Below are 22435 nucleotides of genomic sequence, written 5' to 3'. Positions count from 1 at the left end.
GTTTCTCCTCCAAGAAAAAGACTCCAGAGCACGGTTGGTTTCTTTTTTCATCCACCCCCCGCCCCCCCGCTTTTCTTTCTTTTTTTTTTTTTTGGTTTTGTTTGGGGTTTTTTGTTTTGTTTTGTTTTAGGATTTCTTCCCGCGGATGAGCGGCTCTTTCCACGCGCACTGCCAAGGTCCATCCTTCCTCCCCGGCCGCGCACACGGCACTGGGCGTGTAGCCGGGGCTCTATGTAACGCCGCCGGCACGGCACGGCCCCGCCACTGCCCCGCCACTGCCGCGCCGCCCGCCCGCCCGCGGGGATCCCGGCGGCGCCCGCCGCCGCTGCCGCCCTCCTCCGGGCGCGCCCCGGGCCCCGGCCCCTGCCCGCTGCCGGTTCCCCCCCGGTCCGGGACGGCTGCCGACCTCCCCCGTGGCGGAGCGGGATGCCTCCTCCCCTGGCGACCGGCCAGCCGTCCGCGCCCGCCTCGCCGCGCTGAGCCCGCCGCCGCGGTCGGGAGCACCGCGGCCGCTGGCGGCGCAGAAAGTGAAAGTACCTGCCGCCGGCGGAAGCCCCATGGGAAAAGCACAGCCCGGCCGTCCCGCAGCCGCCTCTGACAGCGCCGTGCCCCGCCGCGGCAGGCGGGCGGCGGGGGGGTGCTGAGCCCCGGCTGGCCCCCGCGGCCCCTCCGGCCCCGCAGCGCGGCGCTCCGCGGGCTGCAGGCACCATGGGCCAGGCGGCGCCGCCACCATGACCGCGGAGCCGCCGGCGCAGCGCCCTGCCGCCCAACCCGCGGACCATGTTCCATGGTAAGGAGCGCGCACCGCACCGCACCGCACCGCACCCCGCCGGGCCGCGCCGCTCTGCAGGCGCCGGCGGGCAGAGCCGCTCGGGGCGCCCCGCTCCACCTGCGCCCGCCCGCGCCGAGCTGTGCTGGCTCCGCGCCGCTCCGCGCCCCGGCCGCGCCGGCTCCTCACCCGCTCCGCTGGCTCCGCGCCGCCGGCCCCGCTGCCTCGCCGGCTGTGGCAGCGCGGTGCCGCCCGGCGCCCTTTTAAACCCGCTGTGACGGCCGGGGAAATTCCCAGGTTTGTTTTTTCTTTCCTTTCCCAGCTAGAATGAAAGTAAAAGCGGCCGGTTCCCATCCCGCCCGCTGCCGGGAAGCGGGAGCGGGAGCGGGGCAGGCAGCAGGAGGGTGCGGGGCGGGGGCGCAGCGCCCGGCAGCGCCCCGCGCCGCTCCGCGCTGCTCCGCGGGCACCTGCCGCCCCCGGGCGCCGCCGGAGCAGGTGCCGCGCAGCGCAGGGGGCCTGGCCGCGGCGCGACCGAGCCGCGTCCCCTCGCCCGGCGGGCGGCGGCGGTGGCCCGCGGAGCCGCCTCTGCCCGCCCGCCCCCTCGCAGGGGCTCAGCGCGGCAGGGCCAGGCAGGCTGGCTGTTACCGGAGCGGAGCGGAGCGCGCGTGCTGCTCGCGGCGGTGCGGGCGGTTTGCGGGGGCCGGCGGGGTCCACGCCTCGGCACGGGCGCGCCCGGAGCTGCCGCTTCCCGGCTGCATGCTTGGGAGGGGATTTTTAATTGAAAAAAGAAGAGTTGTTTTTTTATAGATATATTTGGAAATACTGGAATACCAACTCTTCCTGACTTTCCTGGGAGAATTTTTTGGGCTTTCCACATACGACTTCCAAGGTTTGGGGAGTTTACCGAGGGATGGGGTATTACCAGTAATAGATGCTCTCTTTCTTTCGAACTGCTGGAGCACTGTGGAGCGTTATCTGTTTTGCTTCTTTTGAAGCAGCCTAACTTTAAGGAAATTCCTTCCAATTTTCAGCCTAAAGTTCCTGGAACGTTTCATGACACTCCTCTGATGGGTTCCAGAGAACTCATTAAGAACGTCTGAACATGTTTCATTGAGATCCTGCAACGCAATCCACTCATGAAAGACTTCATGAGTGCAGCATCTCTTTCAGAATTATCTGCTGTGATTCTGCAATTTCCTAATTTAAAAAAGATTAAAAATCTGTACAGTACAGAGAAAGTGAAAATAAATAGAAGTGACTTTGCAGTTCTCACCTATTATCCTCCACTTGCTGTTGGACAAACCAAATTTTAAGTGATGGAGTCTGTTACATTAATTTTAATTTAGAAGACAGTTATTTGTATCTCTTGAAGCATGTTTTTGAAGCAGCATATTCCAGCTGCTCGTATCACTGTTGCTTGGAAACAAGCATTGCAGTTGTGGGGTTTTTTGCACTGGAATCAAGGGGTGCAATGGTATATTGGGAAAATGTTGTCCTGTAGTTGAGTTCTTGCATTCTTTTGTAAACTTCTTTTAAAATATTAAATCTCAGTCCTACAACTGACAATGTGCTTGGCACAGATATAGCTATTCACAGGGTTTTTCTGTGGAAGTCAGGTTTACACTTGGAGCTTGAAGATCGTAATAGATAGACCTTACCTGGTTTTCATATTTACTACATGTAGGATCCATTTAGCATCCATTTAGCTCTCCAGGCTAGATGTTTTGAGATACTAATAGACTTTGGTTGATCAGTATATGAAAAGGTTAGAAAATCTGGTTTTCAGGCCATCAAATTTCCCATTAAAATTTGGCGGGCAGCTTGCCATCCGAATTTTGGAATTCAGCTTCTACAGGTAAAAAATTTCCAGTCCTGCTTCTAGGACAGGGGTGTACATCACAGCATGTTCACAAGTAATCTATCAGGAAAGAAAGGCTTTGGTTGTCTGGGAAAGTGGTATGCATTCTGCTTTGAAGCAGCAGCGTGCACTGGGAGTCGGCTGGGATGGGCTGTGAGGGACCGTGTTTCTCTGGCAGATGAGCACATGGTGTGGTGTGACTGTGATTCTTGTATCACAGAGCTCAGGTGGCTCAGTATAGATTATGGTCAAGTTTCATTGCTTTCTTTTTAGTTATTCAGTAGCTCTCTCTGAGGCTGGGATTAACTAATGATGCCCAAGTCAGAGATGCCCATCTCTGAGTGCTGGACTGGCAGTACCCAATGCTCCCATCCTCACCAGAGAGGAAGGAAAATAGGAGCTAGGGTTAGGGCATCCCTTCTGCCTCTCCTGGCAGAGACCCCACAGTTATTCTGTATGCGTCTGTTGTTCTTATTGAGTAGCAGAGATGGGTAGAAACAGCTCGTAACTAGTGCAGGAACCTGCTGTGATCTTTGCTAATTCTCCAACCTAAATTTCTAAGGTTTTTTTCCAAATAATTTTCCAAATACTTAAATACATTTAAGTATTATCCTCACCAGTCTAGCTGTAGGCCAGAGTATGCAGAGAAGGTGGTGTTGCTGCCTTGTCCCATGTTATGGTTGCTAATATGTATTTGTACATTTGGTCAGCCCCAAAATGTGTATAAACACACTTTTGATGTAAAGACACATTCACAGGCATTTGTAGAATTTACCATATGAAAAATGGACAATTACAGTGAGATTCAGCTGCAGATTAAGACGCAGGAATGTCTACACCTATTTGACTAAGACGCACACTTGTCTACATACGTACTAGGTGGTTACGGTCCAGTTATGGTCAATGGAGAGACCTTGTCAACGCTTGCAGTGAAACCTAGAGATTAATTCAGCCCAAGAAGACACCAAGTAGCTGGTCAGCTCAATAGCTGTAGGCTCTTAACATGCTGGCTAAACCACCCTCGAATATGAGGGAGTTTAGACACCCAAGTAGTGTCTTAACCTGGAGCTGAATCCTTCCCTCAAGGTACAAGTCATTTGGTTGTACAAAGGTCCCTTTTAAACTATTTTAACAGATTAAAGAATATATTTGTTAATACAGCATACAGTCTATGGCATTTAATATGTACTTAACTGCTCTTGTTGTAATCCAGCTGTTTTTAGATCTATCTTCTGGGTTCTGCCACTGCTCCTTGTTCTATCTCCAGTGAATTCATCTAGTTGTGCAATGGGAAATAAAAATGGAATCCGTGTGAAGTATGAGAATATACTAAGCCATGACATCAATGAGCTGGTAGGTAATAGCTCTTGGGCTTTCAAAAAATAATGGTTATTTTTAGATTATAGAAAATAATAATTTAAAAAAGCTCTAATGTTAACATACGATAAAAGACCAATTTAAAATCACACATTATCCTGTAATGGCGGATTTATTTGAGTATGTGCAACAATTCAGTCTCTTTAAAATCTCTGAAATCTGTGGATGCTGCCTATTTGCATGTACAAGTACTATGATACAGGTATTTGTACCTGTGCACCATGTAGTTAGATACATGTACCATTTGGCCCTAAATAGTATAATATATTACATTAAAAAGTACTCTTTTCTTGAAGTAATTTCATGACTACTTCTGTTTGTATCTTCTTATTAAGAGAAGAAAGCATTAAACAATCTGTAATTTATTCTACTAATTGTAGACTTCTTGACTGAAGTTTTTATGTTGTCCATTGAATACAAATGCAGAGGCCACAAAATTCATACAATAGAAAAAGTTTCTTTGTCTTCTACTTGTTAATATATCTTGTTTAGTCAACAAAGAATCAACTTTTCTAGATGGCAGCAGAGCAAACCTGAACTTTCTCAGTTGTAAATCTCTGCCATTATGGCTTTATCAGCCAGATTTATTACAGTTTTGCAAAACAGTATCATAACATTTTACCGATCCATGCTCAAAACCTACCTTCCACCTCTTCATCATGAATTATTAACAATCAAATTCATCTCTCAAGAACACTTTCATGGGAGAAAGCACTCTCTGTAGTCGGATTAGCAAGGCATTTCTATGAAAATGGGATTTTTCTGATAGTTTGTCACTAAACGAGCATTCACCCTTGTGTTGCAGTCTTAAATCAAGATTTATTTGCATGAAATACAAATGATATATAGTGCTTTTCCAAAGGTGAAATCAGGAGACATTGTATTTCTTCGCACCTACAATCCACCACCATTCTTCAGAGCATTAGGCCAGTGGTTTCCAGCCTTTCCCTATCAAGACACATCAGCCCCCAACTGGAAACAAAATACCTTTAGGGTCAGGGAGCAATCATTTAATTTTGAAAAGCATTCCAATCATGCTTTGTTTGTCGAGATTATGAAGAGAGAAAGGTACACTCCAGAGATAAATGACTATATCCTAAACAAGGCACCAAAGTTGGGAAAAATATCCATGGCCATTAAACCAGATAAGTAGCCCCTTTAGTTTGTCATGTTATTTCTGACAAAGACAAGTGTTTCTCAGAGAACAAAAATAAACCCTCTCGGTGAGCAGTTGTAGGACAGCTGACCTACAAGACTAAACAATACGACAGGAGTAACAGCCTCTGGGAGGCAGATCTTGCTGTCTTCTGGTTCTGGAGAGCCATGAGGTGCATCCCAGCTCTCCTTGAGCTGCAGGGTTGGGGTGCTAGAGGGGTGTTCTGGGCTGGAGATGCCTTGCCACTTCCCAGCTGCACCCCAGGGTGCCGTAAAGGATTTGAATGGAGCAAAGCCATTCTTCCAGGCATATTTTCTAAGTCTTTGTCATTTTTATCGTAATAAATATTGGGGTTTTAGGAGATACGATTTTTTAGGAGACTGTATGAGAACTAAAACTGCTACCCAATGAAATAAATAAATAAATAAACAAAACCTTAGTGAGTTATTGTCTGTGAAAAGTAACAGGAATGTAATGACTCTGAAGCTTTTACTTCCCAGAATAAGCATGCACAAACCACTGCTTGTGCAAGTTTCCTCATTTTCCTGTCTTCATTTTTCCCAGTTTAAGAAAGAGTCATTTGCTTTCTATGTAAAATTAAGTGTATAGTCTTACATACACTGTAACTTCACAGCAAATACTATAGACAGTGCCGTTCAAGTGATAGCAACTGCCTACTAGGCACCTTCCTGCATTTGCAGAGCCAAAGTAAATAACTTTGAGTCCCTCAGCCTGATGTTTGAAAGCAGTTATGGAGATGACTAGTGGGTTATATACTAGATCTCTGTAAGTAATTTGATTTTCCCTGACTTTTCTGGGGCCAGGATTTCCTTTATGTTGCTTTCATCACAGCAAATAAAACTGCCTTCAGAAATGTTTACTGTATGTTATACTAAAGATGATTTGAGGAAGCCAGTGAGAACAGGTGAATCCTTAGCAGTTAGCAAATGTAGCCACAGAGATAGAGGTTTTAGGGTATTTATTTATTTATTCATTTATTTATTTATAAATCTTAGTGCTGTATGACTGCAGCAGAACTTCTTGCTGTTGTGGTACAAGCAGAGATGTGCATTATCTTCCAAATATTTGGGTGGGGGTGGGGGCTGTTTGTCAGTGAATATTTGACTCCCTTAAACTCTTGGTTTTGAAAACACTTCTTGGATGAGGTTCTGTTCATATGGTCGAAATTTGAAATACAGGCATGTTACACAATTAAGTTGTCTAATGTATTCATATGTCGCGACAGAGGGAAGTCTGCTGATCACTCATATTGAGTGACTGTGTCTTCCCTCCGTCGCGACATTCATATGCATGCCTAAGTGAGGACATCTAATACAATATTGTCTGGGGCTGCCTTTTTAAAAGCCCTTCTGGTTATATTAGGTTGTCTGGATACAGGCTGAAGAAGAAAGTCAAGGAATGTTGTTGAGTTGGGTTCAGTTGTCATCTCGATGACAAGCGTGAAAGCAGAAGGAAAAAAACACCCATTGATAAAAGATTGTGGTTACGCAAAGGGAGCAACTGATATTGCTTAGGACATCTTCTGTTAGTGCATATGCAAAGTGAGTGCTACAACCTGCCTGGAAGCCTGGGGCATGTATTTATTGAGACAAACATTGTATTTGATGACTGTGTAAGATTTAAATATTCCTGTATCTTTTAAAATGCCAAAGAACTAAATAATTCAATAGACTATGAATTTTAAATGTTTAAAAGTTTAAAATGAATAGATTTGTGTCCATTTCTGGGCTCCCCAGTACAAGAGAAATATGGAGCTACTGGACAGAGTCCAGCAAAGGGCCATGAAGATGATTAAGATACTGGAGCATTTGCCCAGTACGGAAAGGCTGAGAGACCTGGAACTGTTCAGCCTGGAGAAGAGAAGGCTCAGGGGGGATCCTATCGATGTGTATAAATACCTGAAGGGAGGGAGCAAAGAGGATGGAGCCAGGCTCTTCCCAGTGGCACCCAGTGACAGGACCAGAGGCAGCAGGCACACACTTGAAACACAGAAGGTCCCTTCTGAACATCCAGAGGCACTAGTGCACTGTGAGGGTGACCAAGCACTGGCACAGGTTGTCCAGGGAGAAGGTGGAGTCTCCATCCTTGGAGATATTCAAAAGCCACCTGGACATGGTCCTGAGCAGCCAGCTCCAGGTGGCCCTGCTTGAGCAGGGGGGTTGGACCAGATGACCTCCAGAGGTCCCCTCCCACCTCAGCCGTTCTGTGATTCTGTGAATACCTTTAGAATTTGTAGCTGGATTGGGGTTTTCTTTGCCTGCTTGCCAAGGAAAAGCTCAGAATTGTACACTAACCCTGCTACACTGAGGAGATTCTGCAGAACAGTTTAGTGTGCGCATCACCAGCTGTTAGTAAGAAACTTGGCTCACTTAATTAAAAGTACTTCCATGTTTAAACATAGATGCTATTTTACAGGTAAATATGTCTGCAGAGTATCGTGACAGGTGCTGCAAGAATAAAAAACATGAAAATAGCAAAGTGTTTTTCTGCAATGATACTCAGGTAAAATTTAACGTCTCAGAATTTACTTTAGAGAATACAAACTCAGATGGGTTCTTTGAACAATCCAGTCCATGAATAACATACTGTGGTAAAGTACTAATACCTTTCAATAGTCAAATCATGATTTTCAGGGTTGTTCCTTTTTTGAATTTGGAATCACATCATTTGTCAAGCAAATTGATATTTTTAAAATTAAAAGAATAAGCAATTCCATGTCCAAGAAATGTGTGTGTGGGGGGGGTTCTGCTAGAAAGTTTCTTTTATATTTTTAATCCAAAACAGTAACAGAAAACTAATTTTATTATGCCAATGGAAGTGAACATAAAAATTTCCCAACATCTGTTTTCATTTTTCTGCAGAAACCATATTTGCTATGCTTTTCACTTCAGATCTAAAAGCTTTAAAAGTAATAATTTGGGCAGATCTCAAATGACAGAAAGCACAATTGTCAGCTTTTGCTGCATATTTTATTAGGACTTGATAAAAGGACTGACTCCACAAATCATTCACCATTTCCCTAACTGCATCAGCTGACTTCATCACTGCTATGATTTCTCCCTAACATGTTTACACTATTATTGTTACTACTACAAACTGATATTTTAAATATTTTGAAGAGATGGCAGGTAGGTCAGATTAGTCGTGTGTTTTACTGAAAAAGAATGGCACTATGAAAGCAAAAGAAACTAATGGTAACTGATGTAGATTTTTTTTAAAGACAAACCAACATAATGAATGTGGCACAGATTTTTCAGGACACATTTTTATTGCTCTCTTTCCAGGAAATAGAATCACTACAGAGTATGGCATGCAACATGCTCAGATTCTTTCATAAACAAAAAATCAGCAAAGACTTTAGATGGAAAGCAGCATTAGTCTCATGTGGGACATTACAGCTTCTACAGTGCAAATGTGAAAGACTTAAAAAAGAAAAGGTGAGTGGCAGTGATGGCCTACAGGTTGTTGGAAGTCTGTGACTTCTTCCTTAGAGCTCTTCAACACACTGTCATAGCTACTTCTCGAAGTCACAACTATCATGCATGTGTTACAAGCAAGACAGATTTTGCTCTGTAGAGCGTGTCTTGTAATGGGCATTAAGCCCAGTGCAAACACTAAGTCAGATGATGATCTGGAAGTCTATAGTGAAGACATATACTCTGCTTCAGTACTGAAATACCTGTGTTAATTCTCCAGTAAAAGACAAAGGCCACACTTGTGTGAAGAAGGCCTTTAACTTCTCTAGTGTGTAAAGTCATAGTTGTTACTTCTCATTTGGGTTCTACCCTGAGATTAATGTTTATTTGGATTTGTTTCAGTGAACAATTAGCGGGAGTTTCTCCCCATTCCATAATCCCTTCATTTTCACCACAATATCTCAAACTCAACAGGAACAGTTAGATATGAAAATATTTGGATTTATAAGTCATTGGCAGAATCTGCTCTTTGATTGTCACTGAAATCCAGCGCAATGATCTGCAGAGTACCATAGCAAAGGAAGAGTGTTCTTTTAAGTGTAGCTCACAGTTACCTATTGAACACAAAAACACCGACCAACATCAGAAAGTCTCCCCATAGGCACCAGAGGATATAATTCTTCATGATTGCCTTAAATAGTTGGATTGAAGGTTGCCTTTAATTCATTCTTTTCCTCCTTGAAATTGAGAAAATCTTAGAATCCAGAACCAGATCTTCAAAGTAACGTTTGTGTCTGTATTTTGCTTAGCTACCTGTGGTGACTCCAAGGTTTGCCTTACCGTAAAAGCTATCCCTCTGAAGTCATAGAAGTCAAAGTGTCACCCTTGAACCTCCTGCCTAACCTCATGGATGGCTGGTTTTATTTAAAGACCAATTAAAGTCATTTAGGTAAAGTCAAGAACAGCCACTGAATATGGACAAGTCTTCTTGTCTGCGGGCAAGATGCTGAACACTAGGCTACAGCTACCAGCTCCTGGGAATGGGTCTGTCTCGTTCCACCAGGCTCAAGGTACCACACTTGTAGTCCCATCTTTTGAAGTTTGGCTCGCTATTTCAATGGCTTTATTTTTCCAGTCCTTCAAATAATGGAGGATAAATTTTAAACCACTGGCAGAGGCCATACATGTTTTTACTGCTGGTGCACACTGGTTTCAGCTGCCCGTATTTGCTGTGTGTTAAAGCCACCTTCTCTCAGCCCAGGCGGCAGGGGTGGCAGCAAGGCTGTGCTCGGAGCGAGAGCTTGAGCATGATGCAGGCTGTGTACCACTGCAGCACGGTCTGTGAGCAACCCAGCTTTCTGGCTTAATTACCATGTAAGGTACCTTCATTATTTATTGAGATGTAATGTTTGTTTTAAAAGATGTCTATATGAAAAGAATAAGCACTTGAAAATTAGCAACGCAAACTGTTCTTTTTCAGGTTTGCACGCAGGTAAATACACAAAATAAAGAAGATACAGGAACAAGTGAACAGCCCAAAAAGAAATGTAACCAAGAACTTTGTGAACTGAAAGAAAATATATCTAGCCTTCGATCCTGCTGGAATAAATTTGAAAAAATATTTTCCAGGTGATTCCAGGTGAATCCTGCTTTTTTTCCTTCAAAGTGGTGTTACTTAGTATATTTGCATTTTATATGCATTCTTAGAGTAACTCTGCTCACTTATATGAAAACTTTATGCCAGAATTCTGATGGAAAGCTACTGTACCTTGTTCCTGGTGACGGAATAAACAGAAATGGCTAAACCAAGCTGCTGAAGTCCAAGAAGTGGAAATGAAAGACCAGAATTTGAAACAAAATGGTCCACAGCAAGCCGTGTCCCACCTTTGTGCTCTGGAAACTACTCTGAATTTTCTGATCTTACGAGTAACTTTATAATACTGTCATATGAAAACATACACTTACATATCTACTGCAATTTATAAACCCATCTTTGAAGCTGCATGTGAAGAAAATAGTATGGAAAAGTAGCTGGTTTCTTTATATCTACATAAAAGCCATCAAGGACCAAAAGGAACAATCTACCGAACAAGCCACTGATCTTGGGTCCATTCTGCTGACGCAATGAAGTTCTCAGCGTGGTTATCTAATGGGTCTGCAAGCCAGTTTCAGTTTGGAAGAACAGAGAGGTTAACTTTTTTAAAAAAACCTAGGAAGGGTACTGATCTTTGAGAGATGTAGCACACTTCTACTGTCTGAAGTAGAGGCAAGACAGTGAGACCTATGGAAGGTGAAAAAGGAGATGCCTGACTGTTCAGCTGACTGGAAACAGCACTAGCCTTTTGTATGTGGTTATCCTGCAGTTAGGTGCAGGAGGAGCTAGAATTCCTTACCTTCAGATTGTGATTCCTTACATGCAGTTATTTTATGTAACGTGTTTAACATGTTAGACAAACATGATTTAAAATGTGTGAATATTTTCAGAGAATAATATATTGGCATTTAACTAATAAAGTGTTCATATTTAGTTTTGGATAAATGGAAGTATTTTTATAGTTTGTAACTTTTGCAGTTTCTTACTTTGATATTATAACTCCTTTGGTAATAAAATATTTGTCTTCTGTGGAATTCGGCTGTTGACTTTTGGGTGTCATTACTCCTGTTTTAGCCTTTTCCCACAGCTAGTCATTAAAAGGACAGGTGGTAAGATAACCTCCAGCTGCTTAGGACTTCCATTATAAAACACCTATTTCTTAGTTGCTTGCAACCTGGCCAGTTCAGGTAAGCATTTCCATACCAGGTCTCTGCCTTGGACAAAACGCTTTGGGAAATCTTTAAAGTCAGCCTTTTGTTTCCTGGTTCAGAGTAAAGTAACATATGTTGTTTTATCTGTGTTAAAAGAAATTTTCTGTGGAACTACTCTGAAAAATTTTTGGTATTCAGAACAAAGACTTGGAAAAAATGGTGGAGTGTGCTTTAAAGAACTGTACAGATCCCCTTTGAATGGAATAAGATTGCTGTATGGAATTCATGAAATTGAGTGTGCCTTACTGCTAATGTGAGGGAAGAGGTTAAGAGCAAAGCAAACACATTATCTTTTCCTGAAACACACCCACTCCAACCCCCTCACCTATTTATGGTGAAGAGACTTGTGGTAGGAGTAGTATCTTTGGAAAACTGTGATTGAGACTTTCACATATTCTCTAGCTTTTGATGTAAGAGATTGCAACTTTAACTCCAAACACTGAAAAAACCCGCCAAACCTAACCCCAACCCATAACTCTTTTATGTAATAGGAAAAGGAAACAGATTTATCTGTATCATACTGCAGGTAAGAGAATGTAGCCACTATTGTAAGGACTTCTCTGGAAATCCCTTCTACTAAAAGAAGTCCCAGGAGACTGAGGAACAACTGTTTTGTTTGGGTTTTTTCTTTGAAATTCAGGAACAGTTTAAAGCCAAGTTTTACTTCCTAGTAACAACTCAGCAAGTAACAGTGTGAATGAAAAGAAAAACACGTAGATGCAGTATTAGCTACTACAAAACTGGAAGTTCAGTCAGCTCAAATGACTTAATCAGCAGCCCACAACTTCAATCTTGATGCAATTCAAGTAGTTTCAGGCCTATCCTGGGGAAAAGACTAAGGTTAGAGCCAGGACACAAAAACTGAGTGATTACAGTATTGTGGGTTGTTTGTTTTGTTTTGTTCTTTTTTTCTGATTTCTTCTCTTAACAAGTATCCTGCCTGCCTGATTCTTGTTGCCAAATTTCCTGAGTCACCGCTTAACATGCAAAGACTAACTGCTAAACACAGCGACTTGTGCTTTTTGATTCATTCCTTCGATTTGAGAACCTTCTCTGATCTCTCCTGAAATTACAAATGTGACAACAATAAACTGCTCTGCAGGGACGAGCGAAGGGATGAAAACCTTGCAAGGTATCACCACAATGCTTACTTGCCTGCCACTTTCATTTAAATATTTATTTATTTGGCCACAGCAAAAAAGAAATATACTAGGTCAAATCCACGATGCAGAAATACATGGAATTCATGGGAACATGTCAAGGGAAAACAATTTGCCTATTTAAATTAGGAGAAAGAATTTTAGCACTGTTGTTGCAAGAGATTATCAGAAAGCAGAAAGTGGTGACTAAAGCCTGTGAGCAAGATAATGTTGCACATTTCTAACAGTAAAGATGAGTTAGTGCTCTGTCTATAACGAGAAGGAAGAATTTCTGGTGTTTAGAAGCCAGATCAAGGAAGGCCGCTGGAAAGGAATGTTCAAACCTCACTTTACACCATCATACAGGTGTATATAGCTGTAGTTCTTTATAGAAGTTGCAGGAGTAAACCTCTCCTGGCTGTTATATGTTTTCTGCCAGTTCCATCTCTTCAGCTTTGTGCAGAGCAGAAGAGATGTAGTAGGCTTTATGATAGGTTTCATTCAGCAGCTACTCAGGTTTCTGTTGAGTTTCGGTGCTTTTTTTTTCCTCCCACTATCTGATTGGCACAGTTCATAGTAAACTAGAATAAAAAGGAAGCCAGCATGAAAAATATCATTGAATCTCAGTGTGACATGAGATTTTGCAGACTCTTGGCACATAAGTGAATGTCATTCAGAATGAAGGGAAAACTTTATCTGCCTTCCCCTGAATAGGGTGTGGTGAAGTAAACAAGAGCCCAGCAGGAGGAACTTTCCTCTAAAAAAGACAAAATAAAAGAGGAATTGGTGTTTACTCATCTGTATTTAGCCCTAAAAATCAGGAACCCAAACCCTTGTATTACAACTTCTGCTCACGTAAGTGAACTTTACAGTAACTTCATGTAACTTCTGCTTTTTTTTTTAATCTGCTTAATCATTTCACCAAAAAAATTCATGCTCTAATATCATGAAACAGAGAAAATCCAGATCAAGCTTAGGCTATATATCATACCTTACAGCTTTATGAAGAAAAAAAAAAAAAAAAAAAAAAGATAATTTACTACAGATATCACAGTGATAGGGGTCTATATAAGCTAAACTCTTCATATAGTTGGGAAAAAGACAACATAGATGGTTAATTTATATAAGCAGATCACACCAAAAATCTGTTATGCAGTAATTTTCAAGGTCACTGAGGAATCCAAATCTGATCTTGCAAGTCAATTAAAAAAACCTATCTTTTGAAAAGAATAGCTACGTGGTTCTCTCCCAGTCACTAGAAGACGACAGTGGATGGTCTTCACATCAGGTCTGGTGTACTTGAGACCAAAGACACCACAATATTCATAAGGTTGAAGTGATGTTACCTATATGCCATTTTATTTAAGACAGTTTCACATTTGGCTACAAAAATGCATGCATCACAAGAAGTGTTATCAATGTATCCGCTTTATTGTTAACAAGTGGCAAATTAGCATTAGGTGGTGAATTACACTTATTGAAACAGAATTGACACTTTAAAATAAACATAATATACCAGAAGATGCAAACCCAGGAATTAAAAAAAAAGAAAAAGATTACAAACACAAATATTCAATGAACTGAGGGACAAGGCAAACATAATAAATGCAACGCTGACAAAATTCATCACCTCAAACACATAAATGAACACTTCATTTAAAAACATGAAACGTCAATAAATAAACTTTTGATGATACATACTAAGTATCATACGAAGGATGAACACCAACAGTTAAAGCAATCATATAAAGTAGGTATTGTAACAGTCATAGAATACTCAGCACTTTACAGATCAGACCCAAATCCATTCATGCTTCTGCCAGAAATCCAAATGAAAATATAGAACTGTGGTGAGCCATGCACTACTCTTTAGAACTTAAGTTCAATATTCAGCTATATTAAACTGAATATTTGATTTGCTGACTCAAAAGCTAATGTTTACATTGGAGAAATAAGAATCCCCTATTATTTCTTGTAAAGAAGAAACACTAATTAAATCTGAATAAGCTCTTTTCTGGCAACATGAAATGGAATGGGGCTAAGTAGGATCCTTCAGAAATGTGTATTCTGGGAAGACATAACACACACACACAAACACCAAAGTAATATGCAAGACTAATCTCTCATATTGTGAATATTGGAAAGAAAACATCATCCAAGTAACTGCTGAATTCAGCTAGAGAATCTGTTACCTAACTTTTCTTCCAACACCACAATTCGGTAACTCAAACCTTACTCAAAGAGTTGAAAAAAACCCCCCACAACCCAGCAACAAAACCATCACAAGTTGGAATGAGCTGTACTTGAAAGGCAATAAAACTATTTTCACCAGTCACCAAAGCCAATTTCACCAAAGATGAAAATTCTACTGTCATACAACCCACGTAATTATTTGTAGCTTAGTCAACCTGAAAAGAATTGAAGTTGCAAAAAGTGCTCTTACACAACACAAATTTGTTAACCAAGATAAAAAAACCTACTAATAAGTTTGTTCTTTGCACATATACGAAGTCTATGTGATGGAAACTAGCACTTCTCAAGAACTTTGCAATACAGACAATACCATTTCATTTTATACTCAGACTAATTACATAGCCTACATCAGTGTGCACTGCAACATGCCTTGTTTATTTGCGTTTCAACTACTGCTGTCATACCTCCTTCCACTGATTTGATAAGGATGCACCATGAAACTGTTCCCTTTGCACACTGTGTTTCAGACACTAACCCTCAGTTGCAATGGTGAATTAGGTGCTAGGCTCTCTCAGACGACAAAGCGCTTCCACGACACTTGAAGACTGGGTCAGGTCTTAAAATACATTCCAGAGCTACTAGCCTGTGGAACTCGCTACCTGCGGCACGCGTGGGTGGAAGAGCTCCTGCAGCCGCTGCCCCCAGCGCTGCCAGCCGAGGCCGAGCAGCCGGAGCACCATGGAGAGCTCCCCCACAACCCTTCGGGTGCAGCTGTGCCAGCCCACTGCGGGGAGTTTGGTGGCTCTGAGTCTCTTTGGCAAATCTGAAACATTCTGCCTAAACGTTCATTTCATAGATACAGGCTGAAATGGTGCCCACTTCCCTAGAACGGTGTGTAAGACTGAGGGTGTAACTATCCATATAGCCATACACTTCAGCTGTATATTTAGATTCCTGCTCTGAAATGACCTAGGGTGTGAGTATCATGCACAAATATAAACCTGTATAAGAAACATAGCATAGGGCTTAACATATATATATATATATATATGATGTAGTTTTTACTACTGAAGCTGCTGTTTTTCATAACTCCACTGTACTTTTATCAGTACAGTTCCAATGATCCTGCACTCTTTTCTGGCACAGAGCTGCCCCCTGTACCACAGATATTCACAAAAGCAGAACGCGCAGAATGCAAACACCCTTGGGCCAGACCTCAAAACCAGCCTTCCCCTTGTTTCTTTATATGGAATTTTACCTTTGACTTTTTTTATTTCTTCCTCTTTAATTGAATGGAAGAAACTTACTAAGCACACAGAAAACTGTAAAGACAGATGCTAAATGGAGTAATCATTCTAATGATTCTAAATGGAGTATCACTCTAATTTTATGCATGAACTCTAAGGAATTTAGGCTTCCAAGTTAAATATCTGTCAACAAGGCACCCAGGTGATGACAGTAGCTGAGTTTAAACTAATCAGTGAAGTGCATCAGTGGTGCACAGTTCACCTAGGGATTTTATCTTCACAATTACAGGTATTTTGATTCTTGAATCATTTTGGAACACTCCCCTTTTACTGTATGTATCCATCATTTTTTCCTGTCATGAAAATCAAGGCGTAAAGGCAGGGGGGAGGGCTAGGGCAAGAGGGTTTGGACCTAGGTCATTGATAAATTAAATTTGGGAACTTCCTGACACATGTAATGTGCCTAAAGATTCAAAATTCAGAGTCCACCTCCCTTAAAGGTTTTTCTTTAAATATAAAAAAAGTGTTTCCCATATTCAGTTCTGAAGAGGCATTATGAAAACAAGTCTACTATTTCCTAACAAACATTCCATTGCAATGGAATTACAGTGATCTGTGGTGATAACTTATATAATACAGTCTACAGTCTGTAACATCAGAGACTTTAGAAACCTACGTTATTCAGTAACAAAACCAATCAATACAGTGGAAACATATCAGGCTTCTGATAGTCTGACTATACAGTAGTAAACTGCATAGTCAGTTATTCATTGTCTGCTTATATTTTCTGTGGATTCAAACACACACACGTTATGCAATGTTACTACCAACAGTCATTTATGTTTCGCTAGATCTGCCTGTAAAGCCAAACTAAAGGTACAGGAAACCTTTTAAAAATTAATTCTTTTGGTTCAGGTTAATACCCTGTCTACCCCTTGCTGTAACTCATACAACTGTCAATAAACTAAACAATGTGTCACTTCAGTAATTTACTAAAGGCTGCACTGGAAGCAGAGTTACACAACAGCTCAAAAAGCAGAAGTTATGGTAACTGTATGCAGATTGATTTGAAACTAGAAAACCTGCCACCTACAATTCAAAGAAACAATCAATACATTTTTATAGTTACAGCAATCCTGGAAAATTTGGAAGGTATTTATTTCCTTACTAAACCTTCGTTTTGTAGAAGGCATTTTCAATAAATGGTAAAATGCTTTTTCCCAGCATTAACAAGAACTTTAAATCCATTAAGTTAAAGAAAGGAATTGATTCCTTGGTAGATGAGCTAACTGATCAAACCTATTCTGGACTCGTATCTTTAGACAGTTTGCAATAATTCAGTCTGTAGGCATACTGGCCCAAGTTCAGGGCATATTTTCTAAAGCAGTCTTACCTATGCAAAGGATGCAGGATTCCAGTTTTTCCACATACAGATATGAGTGCCAAAATATGGATCCTAGAATCTAAACTACTAAGAACACAATTTGGCTAAGATTTGTCAGTTCTAGCTATCACTACCAGTCATCCATCCTACTATGCTCAGAAGCCTGCTATGCCAATTACAACCAAAGAAACCTAAAATGAATGAAGGATAATTTCTAAAAATAATTTTGTATAAGAAGCATAAGACAATTCCATACCACTGAACTTACTCATTTTTTCAAGCATGCTTTTTCAAAATTGGCCTCATTGACAGTAATCGAAATTTTGAGAATGCGAACAATCATAATACTATGACGGAATGCTACATTACATTTTTCATAAGCTACAAAGACATTACATGGTTTGATACTAATGGTGTTTGTGAGCGGAAGGTAAGCATTTATGACAAAAAGAGTGCATTTATTGTGGGAAAGGCACAATTAAGTTCTTTCAGATTGTTCTTTCACGCATAACTAAGATGGTGCCTGTACTTCAAAACAAAACTTCACAAAAAATACTACATTCAGATACAAGGTAAGTGATTTGGCTTGTGAATGGTTTTAGTATCCTGTGTAATTTATAAAACAAACAACAGCTTCCAGGGCCTGAACATTGTCCCCAACGTATTAATGCAAAGTTTGTTACTAACTTCAAGAGGCTTCAGTTCAGAGCCCAAGAATACACAAATTCACGAAAAAAACCATGTTAAGGTATTAACACATAAACCTATGGAGCACAGTTACTCCATTATGCACTCATACATAAGCTGTGCTATTTGCACAGGTGTAAGAATAAAAAAGTCACTACTTACACCAAGCTCTACTGCCCTAGTAACATACATTTTTATGGAACTCTTGGCTTGGTTTGTATTGGATACACCAAGAAGGGTGTTTTCAAAGAGTTTAACATTTAGGTAGCATAAGCATACTTTGTCTCTCCTTGAGGAACTGAGGGAAGAGACAAAAGAAGCAGGACCTTTGGAAACCTTAATAGACAAAAAGCACAAAACTTTTAGATATGCTAGTCATGGTGGAGCACAGGAGGAGGAAGACAAGTCTTTGTGAACAACAGAAACTTAATAAAATGAGGATACCATATCTGTCCTTATAAATACATAAAAATATTAACATGTTCTTATTAGAAAACAGAACATTGAAAGCTACAAACAAAAATGTTGCTTTTCTCCTTACAGGTGAACAGAATTCTCAGGTAGTTTTTCCACTTCAATTCTTTAAAAAATGCTAGGAAATTACTAGAAAGTCCAATTCTGTTATTACTGTTAAGGAGTTTAAAGGGATCCAGATCTTTTATACTTCTAAGTAGGAATTTATAAGGAGTGCTCATGTTGTTTTCACTTAGAATAGAGCATCTAAGTTATGGTCACATATGAAGAAAATGTCTCCACAGAGAAACTTCTGAAGCCCAAGTTCTTCACGGCTAGTTCCCTATGGATAAGTATTACCCTACAGAAGTGATTTAAATAATCCTTTATCTATTAGGATTTACAAGAAAAATAACATTGAACCACTTCTGCTACCTAAGTTATTTAACACATTTTTACCGTAATTTTAAATATTTCCAACAGAGATTAAAGAGTATTTCCTTGAATAGCATACTTTTAGGTACCTGCTATTTTTATATACAGTATATATATTTGTTTATAAATAACTGTCTAACCAGAAGATTGCACTCAGAAAATTACAATATGATGTTTCAACACATTTGCAGCATGAAGTTTAGCTGGAAGGAGTGCTCTAGCTTTCCATGCAGCAGTACATAGCAGGTGCTTCTGATTTTTTGTTTTCTTTTTGCTTTTAAGAATGTGTTCACACAACCATTCTTCGAATTCCACACTCACAGCAAAACTTCGCCCATTCCACTGGATACCTTGTTCCACATTCATGGCAGAACTTTGACAACTGTACAGGTGAATTTCCTTCGCTGCTTTTTGAACTTCCTCCATTGACTGAGGATGGGTAGTCTCCACTGTCAGACCCAATTCTACCATCAGACCTGAAAATCCCCAGATAAAGAACATTCTCTGTAACTCAGTTCAGTGTAACCTTACACAAAATTATTGTAATCCTTGCAGTAAATTACTACTGTTACTGTCATTTTCGTGCTTACGCTTCTTATTTATTTACAGTGGTATACCCTGTAACTCTACCCAAACTCCCCTACTTATCTCCAGATACCCACCTTCCCTTAAAGGAAACAAATACCAAAACTTTAGGAGCAGGATAGAATATTTGACTCACTAGTTAGATTACCGGGTTTGAGTGTTTGAAGATTTAAAACTTAGCTTGTCAAAACAAGACAGGTTAAAATAGCAACAAAATTTTTATCCTACTTTTCAGAAGAGCAGACAACAGACAATTTCCGTTTAGCATGCACACTTCATTCAATTTCAACTGAATCACACACTTCCCATTTGAAAGTCCATTCACGTATTCTTTTAACAGCTCCTAAGAGGTTTTTGACATTTCTAACACTGTCTTCCATGCACATCTGAGAGAGCTGATGACAAAGTTATTCTGTTACATGATACATATGCAAAGGGTACCTTAAACATGCCAAATATTGACCATGAGTTATCTATTAATAATAGAGAACAATATTTTCCCCAACTCCTTTTGTAGTAAGTACTCCTCTTTAATGAAGGTTCTACTGCTGACAGTACCTTGAATAACTGTCTGAATTGCTAGCTTTTCTTTTGTTGGTTAGAGCACCCGTGCTCATGGTTCTTGCCACACTAGGAACGGTCGATGTCCGTGTTTTTGCTGTGCCTCTAAAACAGAATAAATTTATATACACACAGAAATATATACATGAATACACATTTACAAGCAATATAAAAACCATGGGTTCATCGATCCATATATCAATCAATTAATTGTATAAAAACTGTAACTTATTTCCTACCAAAAGCAGACAGAAGAGCTTTGGCATGAATTTGCATAGTTTGGACTAAATATGACTTGAGTCTTACAATGACAAGCTAAAATGGAACAGCAAGTCCCTTCCCGTTCATGTATTTCACTTGCCATTACACAAAAACACGGGTAGATCTTGCTCTACTGGTTTAGTATGTTTTAATGTCTACCTTGACAGACTGCACTTTTTTAGGACTAGCAGGGCTTTCAGTGAAATAGAGAGCAGCTGACTGCAGGTCTTAATAATTTTTAAAACTGTAGAAAGGATACCGTATTCTCTATACTTTGTGACCAATATGAAGTGAGTCAAGACTTCTTTTCTTTGTAGCCACAGAATTTATTTAGGATGCGTACTCCTCAGATGATGGTGTAGATCTATTTTCTTCAAAATATAAATATTATATTTATAAATAGAAGTACAAGAGGAAAGAGTCTACCCAGCTGGGCATTAGGGCCTTGACTCAAGGGTCAGTAGGTTTGAATAGCACATCCTAAACATACAGAACATCTCACTGCTTGCTTTGATGAGTACAGAAACATCAGAATCCCCTGAAAAATTTGAGGAGCACTAATAAAAAAAAGATAGGAAGGTGCATTCTTTTATCACCAGTGACCAAGGGCAGAATTGCTCAAAAGAATTACTGTTCACTAGGATTTCTTCTTTGGCAAGATGCCAGTGACTATGACATCTTGTGCATGACCCACAAAGTTTTTCTGTTCTCATTCTTGAACACTGATGTGTAAGTGGTATTTAAGTTGGGACTCACTCAGACATTAAAAAAAATAAAACAAGATTCTATTTTTTAAAAAAATTAGTCATTAAGAGCCCAACCAGCAAAAAAACACCTCAAAAACAAATTACTGCTCCTTTCAGAATTACAAACAATTTAGTCTTGGTTTGGTTTTCAAAGTATACATAAGGAAATGCATTCAACTCCAGTACCTTCAAATGCAACCTTGACACTACCGAGGAACAATGTAGCAGCTCCTGAACTGTAGACATACTGCATAAAACCTTTCTTCCTTCATGTTATAAACATAGGCTAAAGATGGCTTTTCAGCTCCTTACATCACTTGAACACTTAAGTGTACAGGCAACCAAATGATTAATAACCAAGGTGGATATCAGAAACTAAACTTAAGATATAATTTACCTTGGTTTAATCTAACTGAAGTATTCATGTTTAACAAAAATGACTTCACTTTCAGCAGGTAGAGTGGAACCATGAAAGATTCTGGCTCACTGGGAAGAACCAGAACCTTCTCTGTTAGTTTTCCTGTCTGCCCTCATAGCAAGGAGATTCTGAAGATGTTTTGGTTGTTGGGTTTTTTTTGAAAAAAAATCCCACCACCATCACAACAAAAACAACCAACCGTGCAGACTGAAAAATACTTCATAATTTATATCAGAATTAAAATCTACTAAAAGTTATGCCAGTCTTTCAAAAGTTAGAGAACTCCAGGATAAAATTTCTAAATGTAACCTTAATTACACCGTTACAAGTATGCACAACAGCACAGATGTTAAATAAGGGCTGGCTGCCTGTGAAATCCCTGGCTTCAAACCAACTCATTTGTAGGTTGAGAACTTATTTCTAAGAACAGTATTATCAACATGTTTATTCATAAATTTGATCCAGTCAACTGGTTGAAGATTAGCTATTACTTTATTTGTTGGCTGTTAAATCTTGCATTATTTCCCCAAACTCATTTTACACTGAAGAGAGACCTTTGGTTTTAATTGGGTAAAATTCAGTAGAGCTCAATAGTGGAAAGAACATACTGGACTGTTACTTCACTTGTTATAGAAGCTAAAAAAGCATATAAAGGAAAATCCAGCTGTAGACACAAATAGTACACATCATCATGGATCACGGATGATTGGACAGTGATGCAAAGAACCCAATTGTGTCTCAATTACTGTTTAGACAACTGCAAGTAATTTCAAACAAATTTTTCATATATTGCTGACTCTGTTTTCTCTGGATTTTCAACTTGGGACCAACACACCACTTTTTTGAAACCAGCAGCATTAATTTCTTAAATTGAAGTCTCTGCAGGGTGCACTTTGGATCAATCAGTTTTGAACATAATGCTAG

General features: G+C 40.3%; 2 protein-coding genes across 4 annotated transcripts in view; one reads left to right on the top strand and one right to left on the bottom strand.

Annotated features, from left to right (window-relative positions):
- The first annotated feature begins 366 nt into the window (after positions 1–366).
- IL7 (interleukin 7) lies at positions 367–11225 on the top strand. Of its 2 annotated transcripts, XM_040588579.1 has the most exons (5): positions 367–790; positions 3841–3980; positions 7597–7683; positions 8466–8618; positions 10078–11225. In XM_040588579.1, the coding sequence occupies exons 1-5, from the start codon at positions 781–783 to the stop codon at positions 10228–10230; spliced, it is 543 nt and encodes a 180-aa protein (XP_040444513.1). In that variant the 5' UTR covers positions 367–780; the 3' UTR covers positions 10231–11225. The 2 variants fall into 2 exon arrangements, with proteins under 2 accessions (XP_040444513.1, XP_040444514.1); XM_040588580.1 differs by lacking the exon at positions 7597–7683.
- A 2726-nt stretch (positions 11226–13951) lies between these two features.
- ZC2HC1A (zinc finger C2HC-type containing 1A) overlaps positions 13952–22435 on the bottom strand; it is a 35695-nt gene continuing 27211 nt past the window's right edge. For both annotated transcript variants that reach the window (XM_040586502.1, XM_040586503.1), the window contains 2 exons: positions 20084–20191; positions 13952–19416 (listed from right to left, as the gene is read on the bottom strand). In XM_040586502.1, the coding sequence (XP_040442436.1) occupies positions 19230–19416; positions 20084–20191 (295 nt within the window). In that variant the 3' untranslated portion in view covers positions 13952–19229. The remainder of the gene's footprint in view (positions 19417–20083; positions 20192–22435) is intronic.

This window comes from Falco naumanni, chromosome 3, assembly GCF_017639655.2.
Source record: "Falco naumanni isolate bFalNau1 chromosome 3, bFalNau1.pat, whole genome shotgun sequence".
Taxonomy (NCBI): Eukaryota; Metazoa; Chordata; class Aves; order Falconiformes; family Falconidae; genus Falco; species Falco naumanni.
The sequence above is the reverse complement of the archived record's forward strand: the minus strand, read 5'-3'. Positions and strand labels throughout refer to the sequence as shown.